The 13,254-nt window shown below is 41.5% G+C and overlaps 1 protein-coding gene and 1 long non-coding RNA gene across 2 annotated transcripts; one reads left to right on the forward strand and one right to left on the reverse strand.

Moving 5' to 3' along the window:
• LOC124082652 (uncharacterized) lies at positions 1 to 12,351 on the forward strand. The gene is made up of 3 exons (XR_006848448.2): positions 1 to 247; positions 5,514 to 5,643; positions 5,834 to 12,351. It is a non-coding gene; the product is annotated as an uncharacterized LOC124082652 (long non-coding RNA).
• On the reverse strand, positions 11,743 to 13,164 carry Tstd1 (thiosulfate sulfurtransferase like domain containing 1). The gene is made up of 4 exons (XM_046429144.2): positions 13,029 to 13,164; positions 12,706 to 12,834; positions 12,014 to 12,176; positions 11,743 to 11,918 (listed from the first exon to the last, which is right to left on the reverse strand). Exons 1-4 carry the CDS (start codon positions 13,102 to 13,104, stop codon positions 11,867 to 11,869), a joined length of 420 nt encoding a protein of 139 aa, XP_046285100.1. The 5' UTR covers positions 13,105 to 13,164; the 3' UTR covers positions 11,743 to 11,866.
• Between the last annotated feature and the right edge of the window lie 90 nt (positions 13,165 to 13,254).

Raw genomic sequence — 13,254 nt, forward strand, 5'->3', positions numbered from 1 at the left:
GAAAAACTCCAGCCGCCAGGTTGAGCCCCGCCCGGCCCTGCCCTCCACACCCGATTGGCCGGCGCCCCGCCCCTGCACATTCTGATTGGTGAAGAGAGCCGCCGCTCCGTTGAGTGATTCACCGTCGCCAGGTGCAACCCCGCCCATTACTCCCCTCTGGGGCCGCAATGCTCGGGTCCCTGCTCCAACTGCTCTGATTGGCTGAGGAGATTGTCAAGCAAGGAAACGAATCCCTCACCTGCTACAGGTAAGGGCCCCCTGATTGGGCAGCGTTTCTGAAGTAGGAACTCTCTGACTGGATGGCTCTTAGTTGAAGCTAGAGGACGAGAGGTTACCTCTAAGGAAGAGGCAAGGATAGGTAGTCTGTCAGGGGTAGTCAGGAGAATGGCTCCTTTCGGGTTTCTGTTTGTTTTTGTTTTTTAATGTTTACGTCAATGTAAATTGCTTCGTGCTGCAGAAACTTTGGTCCCATTCCTGGGCAAATGAAAACCACATATTAATATGATAGTGGGGCGGGGAGAACTGGGAAAGTGGAAAGATAACTTTGATACATCCCAGAACCGGGTTCCTCTGTTCACCCGAATAGCGCATTCACCGGCTTTGAGAGAGGAGAGAGAAAATAAAGGGTAAGGGAGCACTCAACTCCAAAGTGGAAAAATAATTATATTATCTTTAAGAAGACCGTTAAATAGATACACACAAAGCCTACCCAGAGCCAGGCGCGGTGGTGCACACCTGTAATCCCAGCGGTTTGGGAGGCTGAGCAGGAGGATCACAAGTTCAAAGCCTGCCTCAGCAACTCAGAGAGACCCTAAGCAACTTAGTGAGACTCTGTCTCAACGTAAAATAAAAAAAGGGCAGTCTGGCACAGTGGTTAAGCGCCCCTAGGTTCAATCCCTGGTACCCCCCCCCCCAAAAAAAAAAAAGATAATAGAAACTGATATACACATGCTATATACACACATCTCTGGGTAACTCTCTGGATATGTGCTTTATACATATATCATCTGTCAGCAAGACCTTACATTTTAAGAATTATTCAGCTTCTCGTTGTGACTAATGAACTAATGGTTGGATGCTGACTAAGCCTCCTTCCCTGCCCCCCAATACTGGGAATTGAACCCAGGCGTGCTTTTCCACTGAGCCACACCCCCAGACCTTTTTATTTTCATTCTGATTGTCTTGATAAATTGTCCAGTCTGGCTTCCAATTTACGATCTGCCTGCCTCAGCCTCCCACATGGCTGGGATTACAGAGGTGTGACTTCACACCCATCTCTCCTAAACCTCCTCTTTTTCTGTAGATTATGTTGATACCCAAGCTTTCTATTAATATTTATATTGTTAAATCGTTTTTAGTTGAAATTCTTGCTCAGCATTTTCACTATTTGTGGTTTCGATTTTACAGTGATTTGATTTTTACCGTGTTAAGTATACCACAGTTGCGGGGGATGAGGGCAATCTGAAAAAACTTATTGCAAGTGTGCAAGTGGAAAGTTCTCACTTTTGTCCAAAAGATGGATTAAAAAAAAAAACACACACACACACACTTTTGCGAGTCTTTTATCTTTGCCATGTTTTACATTTCACTCCTTTGTCCATGTCTCATGATCCAGTTTCCATTTCTGGTTCTACCCAATTTAAAGCAATGTTTATCAAGCACCTACTGGGTGCTGTAGGGAAATGCAAATAAATAGACTTCATCATTTGCCATCTACTCACAAGACCAAAACAAGAAACAAGACAATATGTAACCCAAAGAGAAACTTTGTATTAGTAAATTGTAGCAAGTATTTGTGTGCCTGCCAAACGCAAAGCTTTTCTTTACTCTCAAAGGAATTTCAAGTCTTTGAAAAGAGATGAACTTGAAGTTAAATGTAAAGAGCAAAGAGCAGGACTGGAGATGCAGCTCTGTGGTGAACATTTGTATAACACCAGCTAAGTTCTGCATTCAATCCCACTACAGGAAAAATATTTAAAAAAAAAAAAATGTGGGGCTGGGGATGTGGCTCAAGCAGTAGCGCGCTTGCCTGGCATGGGTGCGGCCGGGGTTCGATCCTCAACACCACATACAAACAAAGATGTTGTGTCCGCCGAAAACTAAAAAATAAATATTAAAATTCTCTCTCTCTCTCTCTCTCTCAAAAAAAAAAAAATGTAAAGGATCTTTGACAGCCTATACTTGTACAGTTTTTTTTTTTTTTTTTTTTTTTTTTTTTTTTTAGTATTGTTGCCGTGCTGTGGCTAGAATCCAGGGCTTCACACATGCCAGGCAGATGCTGTACCACTGAGCCATATCCCCACCTTTCTACAGCTGTTTTTAAACCAAAATATATATTGCATTTATCTTTATTCACTTTCATACTTGTTTTGAAAATGAAATATTAAAAGGCAAGCATAAATGAAATCATGTTAATTATAAATATTAAATGGGGAGCCAGGTGCGGTGGTACACACCTGTAATCCCAGGGGCTTGGGAAGCTAAGGCAGAAGGATCTCAAGTTCAAAGCCAGCCTCAGCAAAAAGGGAGGCACTAAGCAGCTCAGTGACACCCTGTCTCTAAATAAAATACAAAATAGGACTGGGGATGTGGCTCAGTGGTTGAGTACCCCTGAGTTCAATCCCTGGTATCCCTGTAAAAAATTAAATGGGAAAAAGTAAATACAATTAGTATGCACCCCAGTTATTACTATATTAAACATTTGTGTATATATTTATAAAACATAAAAATAATTTTAGAGCATGCAAATAATTTGATATTCAAAATTATTTTCCCATAAAATTGTTTAAATTAGTAAATTTTTAAATTTCATTGTCATTGATATTTGTTTTCTTTAACCTTTCAAAAAAAGCAAATTTTAAAAATACAGACTGATGAGTTTGCAAAATAGAAAATTTTGGAAGGCATAATTGAATGCCTCATTAAAAAAGCAAAGACTGTGACTATAAATTGTTCCTTAGAGATTTGCTAAAAGCAGCAGAGTAAAGGAGCAGCAGCTGAAGGGGATGTTGGATGAAGGGAGGGTAGGTATTTTTGCTTAGAAGGAAATGCTTGTATTACTCATGGCAATAATTTAATAGGGAGGAATATATTAATGGTGGATTTTTTTGGAAGAGAGGGTAATTGCAGTACCAAGATCAAGTAGAAAAGAGATGAGCTCCTGTTGAGCCTTAAAAGAGAACAGAAATACCCACATGCCATAACAAAAAGGAAGTAGGTGCTGTGATCAGTACCTTTGTTGGTGGAAAAATGTTGGAAAGTCAGTCTAATTTCTTCTGTTCTCAATGGAGTATTAAAGGAAAGTTATCAGCTGAGAATACAGAGGAAGAGGAAGTTTAGGAGATCTGAATAATAGGAAAAAGTGGAGCCTGAAAAGGAACACTCTAGACCAGTGTATTAGAATTGGTGATGAATCTACTGATGGGCATGGTACTACACACCTATAATCCCAGCTACTTGGGAGACTGAGGTAGGAGATGCACATTTAAGGCCAGCCTCAGCAATTTAGTAAGACTCCAGGGTTGGGGATGTAACTCATGGTAAAGTTCCCTTGAGTTCAATCCACAGTACCAAAAAAAAAAAGTAAAGAGCTGGTGAGTAATGTTAAGTTCCTACAGATATTTTGGACATAAATTTAAAGAGCTCCAGTGTGAACTTTACACTAGCTGTGTGACCACAAGGAGACAGTAGTAAGCATTTAGTTGGACTTGACAATAGTTGGGAATTGCCTAAACTAGTGCTGGAGAGAGCAGCAAGGATGCTAAAAAATTTGTAAGGGAATGACTTTTTATTCTCTGTGTCCTTCCAGGGCTTCTTTGTGCTAAAACAAGCAACTATAAGTATATATCCCTGTCATATCACTCTTTCTTTATATAAAAAGATAGCATACTACATTGTTTGCACCTAACAAAGTGTCTTAGAGATCTTTCATGAGTACACCAAGAGCTTACTCATTTTTTTTCCACAAGCACATAATAATCTATTGTATGCTTATAATGTTTATTTAGCCAGTTTCAACTTATAAACACTTGTTACTTTTTTTCTTTTTTGGGGGGTAATCGAGTACCAAGGCACTTGACCACTGAGCCACATCGCCAGCCCTATTTTATATTTTATTTAGAGACAGGGTCTCACTGAGTTGCTTAGTGCCTCACTTTTGCTGAAGCTGGCTTTGAACTCTTGATCCTCCTGCCTCAGCCTACCCAGCCACTGGGATTACAGGTGTGTGCCACTTCGCCCTGCACTTGTTGCTTTCAATCTTTTGCTAACATAATACAATAAACACATATATTTCACACAAATGGTTATAACTTATTTGTAGGATAAAGCTCCAGAAATATAAATGCTGGGTCAAATATACTCATTTATTATTTTAATTAATATTGAAAAATTGCCCTCTAGGGGTTATTCCATTTACATTTGCAAAATCTATTAGCATGCCTCTTTTCCCACAATCTTGCCAAAAGACTGTTATCAAATATTAATTCTTTGCCAATCTAATAAATGTCAATTGATACCTCAGTTTGGTTTTAATTTGCATATCTCTCATTATGTGTGAGATAAACATCTTCCTAGGTTTAAGAACAATTTGCATTCTGGGAACTGTCTTTTCATATGCTTTGCTCATTTATTTATTGGGACATTTTTTCGTCAGCTTGTTGTCACTACACAAAATACCTGACATAGCCTACTTTTTTCTTTTTTTCCCCACTGGTGATAGGGATTAAACCCAGGGGTGCTCTCCCAATGAATTTCATCCCAGCCCTTTTTGATCTTGATTTTGAGACAGAGTCTGCCAAGTTGCCCAGGCTGGTATGGAATTTAAGATACTCCTGCTCTGCCTGTGGAGTAACTGAGATTAGAGGAGTGTGCCACTGTGGTGGGTTGTTTGTTTGTTGTTTTTCTCCCCAGTGCTGGAGATGGAACCCAGGGGCTCACTCACTCTAGACAAGCGCTCCACCACTGAGATATACTCCCCAGCCCTAGACTTTGTCCTTTTGTTTATTATTATTATTTTATTTATTTATTGGTACAGGGATTAAACCCAGGGGTGCTTAACCTCTGAGCCACATCCTCACTTTTTTTCAATTTTGAGACAGGGTCTCACTGAGTTGCTTAGGGCCTCGCTAAATTGCTAAGGCTAGTCTGGAACTTGCAATCCTTCTGCCTCGGACTCATGAGCCCCTGGAATTACAAGTGTGGGCCACTGCACCTGGCTAGCTTTCTCCTTTTCTATAGCCTTCTCTTCAGAACTACCAAGGGGTCATAGGATAAATACTGTAATTAATTTCCTTTGAGGGCCCCCAGTGAATCCAAGCTTTTAAAGGCCAACAGAACCTCCCAATACTGACACCCTGGTGACCAAGTCTCCAACACATGGACCAATGGGGGACAACCAAACCATATCCAAACCAAAGAGGGATAGTTGTCTTTTTCTTATCCATTTGTAATTGGTCTTTATATGTTCAAGGAATTAGCCCTCTATGTGTGCTGACTTGAATTTTTTTCTACAGCTTGCTGTTTGTCTTTTGACTTATGTGGTATATTTGTGTGAGAACATGCCTGTGTTTGCATGCATCATGAAGAATGTTCTGGGCTTCTTTGTTTTGTACCTTCTGTACAAATGTTTTCACCCACTTTAAGGTAATAAAGGAATTCTTTTTTTTTTTTTTTTGGAGGGGGGGGAGGGGTGGTGCTGGGGATTGAACCCAGGGCTTTGTGCATGCAAGGCAGGCACTCTATCAACTGAGCTATATCCCCAGCCCAATGAAAGAATTCTTCTTGGTAGTTTTCATTCATTTAATATTTGATCCATTTGAAATTTATCTTGTAGCCAGGATGGTGGCACAAGCCTGTAATTCCAGCAATTCAGAAGGATGAGGCAGGAGGATCTCAAGTTCCAGGCCACCCAGAATAACTTGGTGAGTCTCAAAATGGGGGGAAAAAATTAAGGGCAAAAAAAAAAAAATTTTTTTTAAATAGTGCTTGCTTTGGCAGCATATATATTTAATTGGAATGCCTTCTTGAATAGCTGATAGACCAAAAAAAAATTAGAATAAATGTGAACAACATATATAAAATACCTAAAACTGCAAAGTATATTCTCTTTTCAAGCATTCATGGGCCATTTAAAAAAAGTGGCCACAAGCTGGGTGGGGGGCACACACCTGTAATCCCAGCAGTTTGGGAGGCTAAGGTAGGAGGATTGAAAATTCAAAGCCAGCCTCAGCAAAAAGCAAGGCATTAAGCAACTCAATGAGACCCTCTAGCAAAATATATACAAAAATGGGCTATCAGTCGCTTACCACCCAGCACCACAAAAAAAAAAAAAAAAAAAAAAAATTGAGCCGGTGTGGTGGTGCATGCCTGTAATCCCAGCGGTTTGGGAGGCTGAAGCAGGAGGATCGCCGAGTTCAAAATCAGCCTCAGCAAAAGCGAGATGGTAAGCAACTTAGTGAGACCCTGTCTCTAAATAAAATATGAAATAGGGCTGGGGATGTAGCTCAGTGGTCAAGTGCCTCTGAGTTCAATCCCTAATACCCGCGCCCCGCCCCCCTAAAAAAAAAAGGTGGCCACAAATCAAGTCTCAACACATTTTGTTTTTTGTTGAAAGAGATCAAAATCAAGGCCTCGAACATGCTAACCAGGCACTCTACCACTGACCTACATCCCCAGCTCTTTAAGTTTTTATTTTGGGACAGGGTCTCAATAAATTACCCAGGCTGACCTTGAACTTTTTTTTTTTAAGAGAGAGAGAGAATTTTAATATTTATTTTTTAGTTATCGGTGGACACAACATCTTTGTTTGTATGTGGTGCTGAGGATGGAACCTGGGCCACACGCATGCCAGGCGAGCGCACTACTGCTTTAGCCACATCCCCAGCCCTGGCCTTGAACTTTTGATCCTCCTGCCTCAGTCTCCTGAGTAGCTGAGATTACAGGTGTGTGCTATTGTGCAAAATTATCTTTTATTAAACATATTTTCCTTTTATTATGACATACTTTCACACTTCCAATCATGATATCTTCCATCAAATTTCATTGATATTTATGCTATTGCATTTAGCTCTTTGTGTGTATTGTATATACTCTCATATATAACTATAAATCCATATGTTCTATATGATAGGTATTAACACAACAATCCAAGGAAACTTCTGTCTTTTTGGTACTAGGAATTGAATTGAACTCAGGAGCACTTTACTACTGAGCTACATTCCAGTCCTTTTTTTTTTTTTTTTTTCTTTGTGAGACAGGGTCTTGTTAAGTTGCTAAGGATCTCATAAAGTTGCTGAGGCTGACCTCAAACTTGGGATCCTCCTCCCAAGTAGCTAACAGGCATACACCACAAAATCCAGCAAAGCCTTACAAGTTCCATTTTACAAATGAGAATAGTGAGAGTTGAAATAGTTAAAAGTATCTTAAAGTCACCTCAGTTGGGCTAAGCCAGAACTAGAACTCAGAACTCTCTCAGAATCTTTACTCTTTCCATAGTAACATCCTGGCATTCATGAGTACCGTTTCCAACTTTTCACCTCACATTTTCCCCTGGGAATTACTAAATGCCTCCCTGAAAATTCATCTACTAAGTATCTCCTATGTGAGAGGTTTTGGTTTCATTGTTGGCCATAACAATAAAATAAACAACCCCTCTGCTCAAAGAACTCAGTCTAGAGGAGAATGTAAATTATTAATATAGTGTGATAAATGCTACAATAGAGGTATGTGCTTTGTCTACTATTCTGCATCTTGTGTTCTTCATGGAATCCAGTTATATAATTTTATCTGCTATTTTTCTCCCTTCTCCTTGAGTTTAAAAGCCCTCTTGATGAGACCAACAAATCTCCTGCCAAATACATTCTTCTAATTCTTGTGAAATTCAGAGGGTACAAAAGACTGGAAGTTTCCCAAACAGCAGAAATGATGAGCGAAGGTCTGATCTAGAAAGGAAGAAGGTCTACTTAAGGACAAAAAGATTCCTGAAGCTCTTGATTTAATCCCCAGCAACACACACACACACACACCTAGAAATCACCTGAACCAGTGTAGTGATTCACACCTGTAATCCCGCCTACTGGGGAAGACGGACAGCCAAGTTTGAGGACAGCCTGGACAATTTAGCAAGACCCTGAGTGGAAATAAAAATCAAAAGGGCTAGGGATATAGCTCAATATAGAGTGTCACTGAATTCAAACCCCAGTACTGGGGGGGGGGGGGCGAATTCTGATGAGAGCGAGTACTGGAAGGCTACTTTGAAAATGAAGGTTGATGCACTACAGATTGCTCAAAAGGCCAGGCTGAGACACGTGCTCCAGTCACTAGGCAAAGAAGACCTATTGTATATTATCAACTCTGACTGATAAGATAAAAATGTTATTTTAAGATTGGCTATGCAGTGATGCTTCAAAAAGGCTGAAATTAGAAAGTTCTGAAGGTCAAAAGCTAATAAAGCTCAACAAACACCTACTGAAAACTCACATTCACCGAGGTAAGAAAATGAAAGCCAGTCCCTACTTTTGAAGTGCCTACCCAATTAGGAGGGGAAACAAACAAACAAACAAAAATATAGTAATGTAAAGTTTGGCACAGTGGCGCACACCTGTAATTCCAGTTACTTGTGAGGCTGAGGAAGGGGGATTTCAAGTTTGGGGCCAGTCTGGGCAATTTAGCAAGACTCTGTCTCAAAATAAAAAAAAGAGACTGAAGATGAAGCTCAGCAGTAGTGCACCCAGTTCAATTCTCAGTACTCAAAAAAAAAAAAAAAAAAGTATAACACATATGATGAACACATGAAGCTCAGCAGTAGTGCACCCAGTTAAATTCTCAGTACTCAAAAAAAAAAAAAAGTATAACACATATGATGAACACATTATGACATATGCATATGGTAAACATAAACCTGGTATAAAGTAGGATGAAAGAGGAAGTCCAATTTAGTATGAAAAGGAAGGCAGAAGAAGGCAAGCTAAGTGCATGTAGCTGGTGAGCCCTAATGCTGGAGCTTCACCTGCTGAAACAGGTAGTTATGAGGAAAGGGAAAGAGAACTTTAAAGGTAATGGCCTGGAACTGCCTGTTAGGGTTATTAACCAAACAGTTAATGAGGGAGAAAGAGGAATGTTCTTTTAACAATGATCAAACCAGAGGGCATGGTTATATAGTAAGCCAGATCACTTTACTTCTAGGATTCTTAACTTTGAACTATAAAACAGAAAGAAGCAAAAGATAGATGTTGGCAGGCCAGGAAGGGTGCTAGAAAACTTATCTATAGTGATAGAAAGTGGTTGCTTAAAAAGAGAGAAAGGGAGAGATTGGAAGTGGCACCTGGAAAAAACCTGGGGATTTCTGTGTTCTAAATCTTATTTAGGGGTGGGCTGGGTGGTGGCTCAGTGGTAGAGTGCTTGCCTTGCACATTCAAGGCCCTGGGTTCAATCGTCAGCACACATATAAAATAATTAAAATAAAGGTATTGTGCCCAACTACAACTAAAATAAATAAAATAAATATTAAAAAGTAAATAAATCTTATTTAGGGAAATGGTTACAAGGGAGCATACCCCAAACTCAATGAATTAAACACTTAAGAACTGTGCATTTTATTATAGATAAATTATGCCTCAGTAATAATAGTAATGAGGAAATGTTATAATCTATCACAAAGATTGAGGGAGGGGAAAAAAGAAACAAGAATAGTTAAGACTCAGAGAGGAAATTGGACCACAGGAGAAACTTCCCAAAGGGATTTGGTTATTTGAGGAAAGAATAAATGACACAATTTGCCCTTTCAACTTTATCTTCTGACCCAACAATGTCTGGCTAAACTCAGATTAGCTCAGGGAGAAAGTAGGATAGCTTTGAGGCCGAGAAGTTGGGGAGTCCAGATGAATGAGGATTTTATAATGTGGATGGTGAGAGAAAAGATGTAGGAGGGCTGGCAATAATCCAGAAAGCAGAAGGGAAGAGGAAAAGAAGGTGAGAAAAAAAAAAAAAAAAGCAAAGAATGTAAGAAATGTAGGAAGGAATTTTCTCAGAAACTTGAAAAAACAGAAAATTGAATCCACCTCTGGCCCAACCTTCTCTTCCACAGATAAAAGAATAAAATTTTAAAAAATCAAACTTAGGGGGAAAAAAACTCTGCCATTGAAAGGTCTCAAGGAGCCAGGCACAGAGGCACATGCCTGTAATCCCAGCTACTCAGGAAGCTGAGGCAGGAGGGTTGCAAGTTCAAAGCCACTTAGCAACTTAGCAAAATTCTGTCTCAAAATTAAAAATAAATAAAAGGACTGCAGATGGAATGCAGTGGTAAAGTACCCTTAGGTTCAATCTCCAGTACCAAAACAAAACCAAAAAAGCCTCAAAAGATATGCATCAAAGTATATGCACCATATTAAAGGGAAGTTAGATGCTTGCTGCATTGTGTTGAATTTAGTTTCAGTAAGTATTTGCCATTTCAGGTTTTTTGTTTGTTTGTTTTTTAATCAACTAAATTTAGCAAAATTTAGTTGGAATCAGAACAGTGTTGACAAAAATCAGGGAATTGTTTGGGGTGGCAAAGGAAGGGCTCCTCATACCTGTAACACGTATATGACACATAAATATAGGGATAAAGGGTATCATCAATTCTCTTTTACCCAAAGGCCTGGAATTGCTTTTCATTTCCTGAACTCTAAAACAAAGTCTGAAGAAAGTGATATTGGGGCTCACGAGCAATAGTAGGCAAACTCTTCCTATAAAGGGCTTAAGAGTAAAAATTTTAGGCTTTGAAGGATATACAGTTTCTGTCATTATTCTGCCAGTTTTGCACAAAAGTAGCCATAAACAATTCAAAAAGGAATGATCACAGCAATATGGATAGCTGGAGCTATTAGTTTGTGGACCTCTGGTATAAAGAGCAGTGATAACTAGTTTCTTACTGCATATTAGATTCATCAGAGGAGCTAAAAAAAAAAAAAAATCCACAAATGCCCAGGTCCCACCCCACCAACATAATCTGGGGTTGGGCCCAATTTTATTTTGGGTGGGAGGGGGATACCAGGAATGAACTCAGGGGCACTCAACCACTGAGCCACATCCCCAGCCCTATTTTTATTTTTTATTTAGAGACAGGGTCTCACTGAGTTGCTTAGGGCCTCGTTTTGCTAAGGCTGACTTCAAATAACTGGTGATCCTCCTATCTCAGTCTCCTAAGCAGCCGTCTACTGGGATTACAGGCATGAGCCACCACATCCGGCCTTTTTTTTTTTTTTAGATGAGGTCTTGCTCTGTTGTTCAGGGTGGCCCTGCTGGGCTCAAATAGTCCTACTGTCTCAGGTTTCTGACAGGATGGGACATAGGCACAAGACATTACCCCCAGACCAAGCTTTTTTTTTTTTTTAAGTTTCTAGGCCATGTACACCCTAAAAACAACTGTTCTAGAAGGAGAATTATAGTTACCCAGGCAACTGCTAGAATTTGGGGGTAAGGCCAGGTAAATAAATGCTGGAAAGATAAATGATCCAGCACTGAATTGAGGTGTAGATTAATATTAGAACCATTTTCTTTCTTTCTTTTTTGCCATACTGTACTGGGGATTGAACCCAGTCACTCTTTCTTTCTTTCAAACCACAGGATCTCAATAAATTGCCTACTGGCTTTGAATTTGCAGTTCTCCTGCCTTAGCCTCTCAAGTAGTTGGTATTACAGGCATGTACCACCACACCCAGCCAGACCCATTTTCTGCCTGCCTAACAAATTAAGTACTTCCAATACTTGATAAAATGTTCTTTATTAATGTTTCTGTGTGCAAAGCACTAAAAGGAGTTGCCTAGCCCAGCAAGTCATCTCCTTCATCACCCTTTGTTAAGGTGGGAGGGAGAGATAAGGGTTCTGCCTAACCCTCTTTCTCGAACCATTCCTTATAGGCCCCAGCATAGTTTCGAGCCCTGTGGAAACAAAGAGGGGTAAGGGAAGGACAGGCCCAATAGGCAGTCCCCAATCACTTCCCAGCTAGCAAGCCACACGTTGCCCATGCCCATACCCTGTGTATCCAAGGCGCCGGGCCAGCTGTGTGGCCTGGAAGCCCCGTTTTCCCATTTGACAGAAGAAAACAAGATTCTCATCTTCTTGCTTTGGCTTCTCAGTGCGGTACAATGCTTTGAATGCAGCTGGCTCCATCTGCAGGGCACTTTCCAACTCGGACACTGGGAGAGGAGTCCAGAGAATAAATGGAAAGCAAGTCTTGATTCTCAGGGTCAGAAATCAGGCAAGAAGAGCTGGTGATGGAACAAAATCTCCAGGCCCCGAACCAATATATGGTGGCCACCTCCCACCCTGTCAAAGTCAAGAAACAGCTTACCCTTAAGGAAATTTGCCAAATGACCTGTGAGTGAGAGTCACTTCCTGAATCCTGGGGTGTGTGTGTGTGTGTGTGTGTGTGTGTGTGTGTGTGCAGCCAGGAGGAGCAGGTAGACTTAGGCATCTAGCTTCAGGGAGGTCAAGCATATAGAAGCTGGTTTGCCCCTCTCCTTACCCTCTGCTCTCCCCTCAAACTGGATAGGCCAGTTCCACTGCCAGGATCCGCCTCCAATCAGCCCTTCTCTGTGGGAAGCTGAGGGCAGCTTAGGGAAATGTAGGATTCCCCTCACCCCGCCTCTGTATTTTGCCTTCCCCACGCCATTCTGAGATCCCACTAGCTAAGACCCTTCTGGGCTGTCTCCTCCAATCCCATACCCGGGATGTTGACTGCCCCTGGGATGGTTCCCGCTGCAGCCTCCTCCCGAGATCTCACATCGAAGAGCCGGGCCCGGCCTGATGTTAGGAGTGACCGGAGTTCAGGAAGCGAGACCGAGACCGTGGACGCTGAAGAAGAGGGCACATGCACCTTCAGAGGAGGACTATGAAGAATGGGTGCCTCAATACCCCCTCCCCTAGCAGCACCCTAACCTCTCTGGTGCCCCTTCACTTCTCCCTCCACATACACCTCCACCCTCAGGGCCTCACACACTCCCAGGGCCACAGGTAGAACTGGACATCCCAGGCTCCCTCACAGGTACCTCCAGCCATGGTGCGGACAGCGATTACCAGTTGCAGGAATGTGGCCCCAGCCCGCCCCCTCGCCGTGGGCAGCATCTCTCCCTTCCTCCCAGAGCCCAGACCGGAACCGGAAGCAAGGCACCGCCTCCCGCACAGTCCCCACAGCACCTGTTCGTGGTGCCTCTCAACATCCCACAGGAGAAATCTGCTATTGCCAGGGTGAGCCGGAAACAACACCCGATCTGG

This window comes from Marmota monax, unplaced genomic scaffold (assembly GCF_021218885.2).
Source record: "Marmota monax isolate L192 unplaced genomic scaffold, Marmota_monax_Labrador192_F-V1.1 WCK01_AAM20220418_F8-fsc00145, whole genome shotgun sequence".
In the NCBI taxonomy this organism is placed as follows: domain Eukaryota; kingdom Metazoa; phylum Chordata; class Mammalia; order Rodentia; family Sciuridae; genus Marmota; species Marmota monax.

What these genes read in the sequence shown, in the direction of transcription:
- Tstd1 (XM_046429144.2), bottom strand. Translation starts at nt 13,104, where the DNA reads ATGCTGCCCACGGCGAGGGGGCGGGCTGGGGCCACATTCCTGCAACTG. An exon ending in TGTCCGCACCATGGCTGGAG is followed by an intron (nt 12,835 to 13,028) that starts GTACCTGTGAGG and finishes CCTCTTCTTCAG; the next exon opens with CGTCCACGGTCTCGGTCTCG. An exon ending in AGGGGCAGTCAACATCCCGG is followed by an intron (nt 12,177 to 12,705) that starts GTATGGGATTGG and finishes CTCCTCTCCCAG; the next exon opens with TGTCCGAGTTGGAAAGTGCC.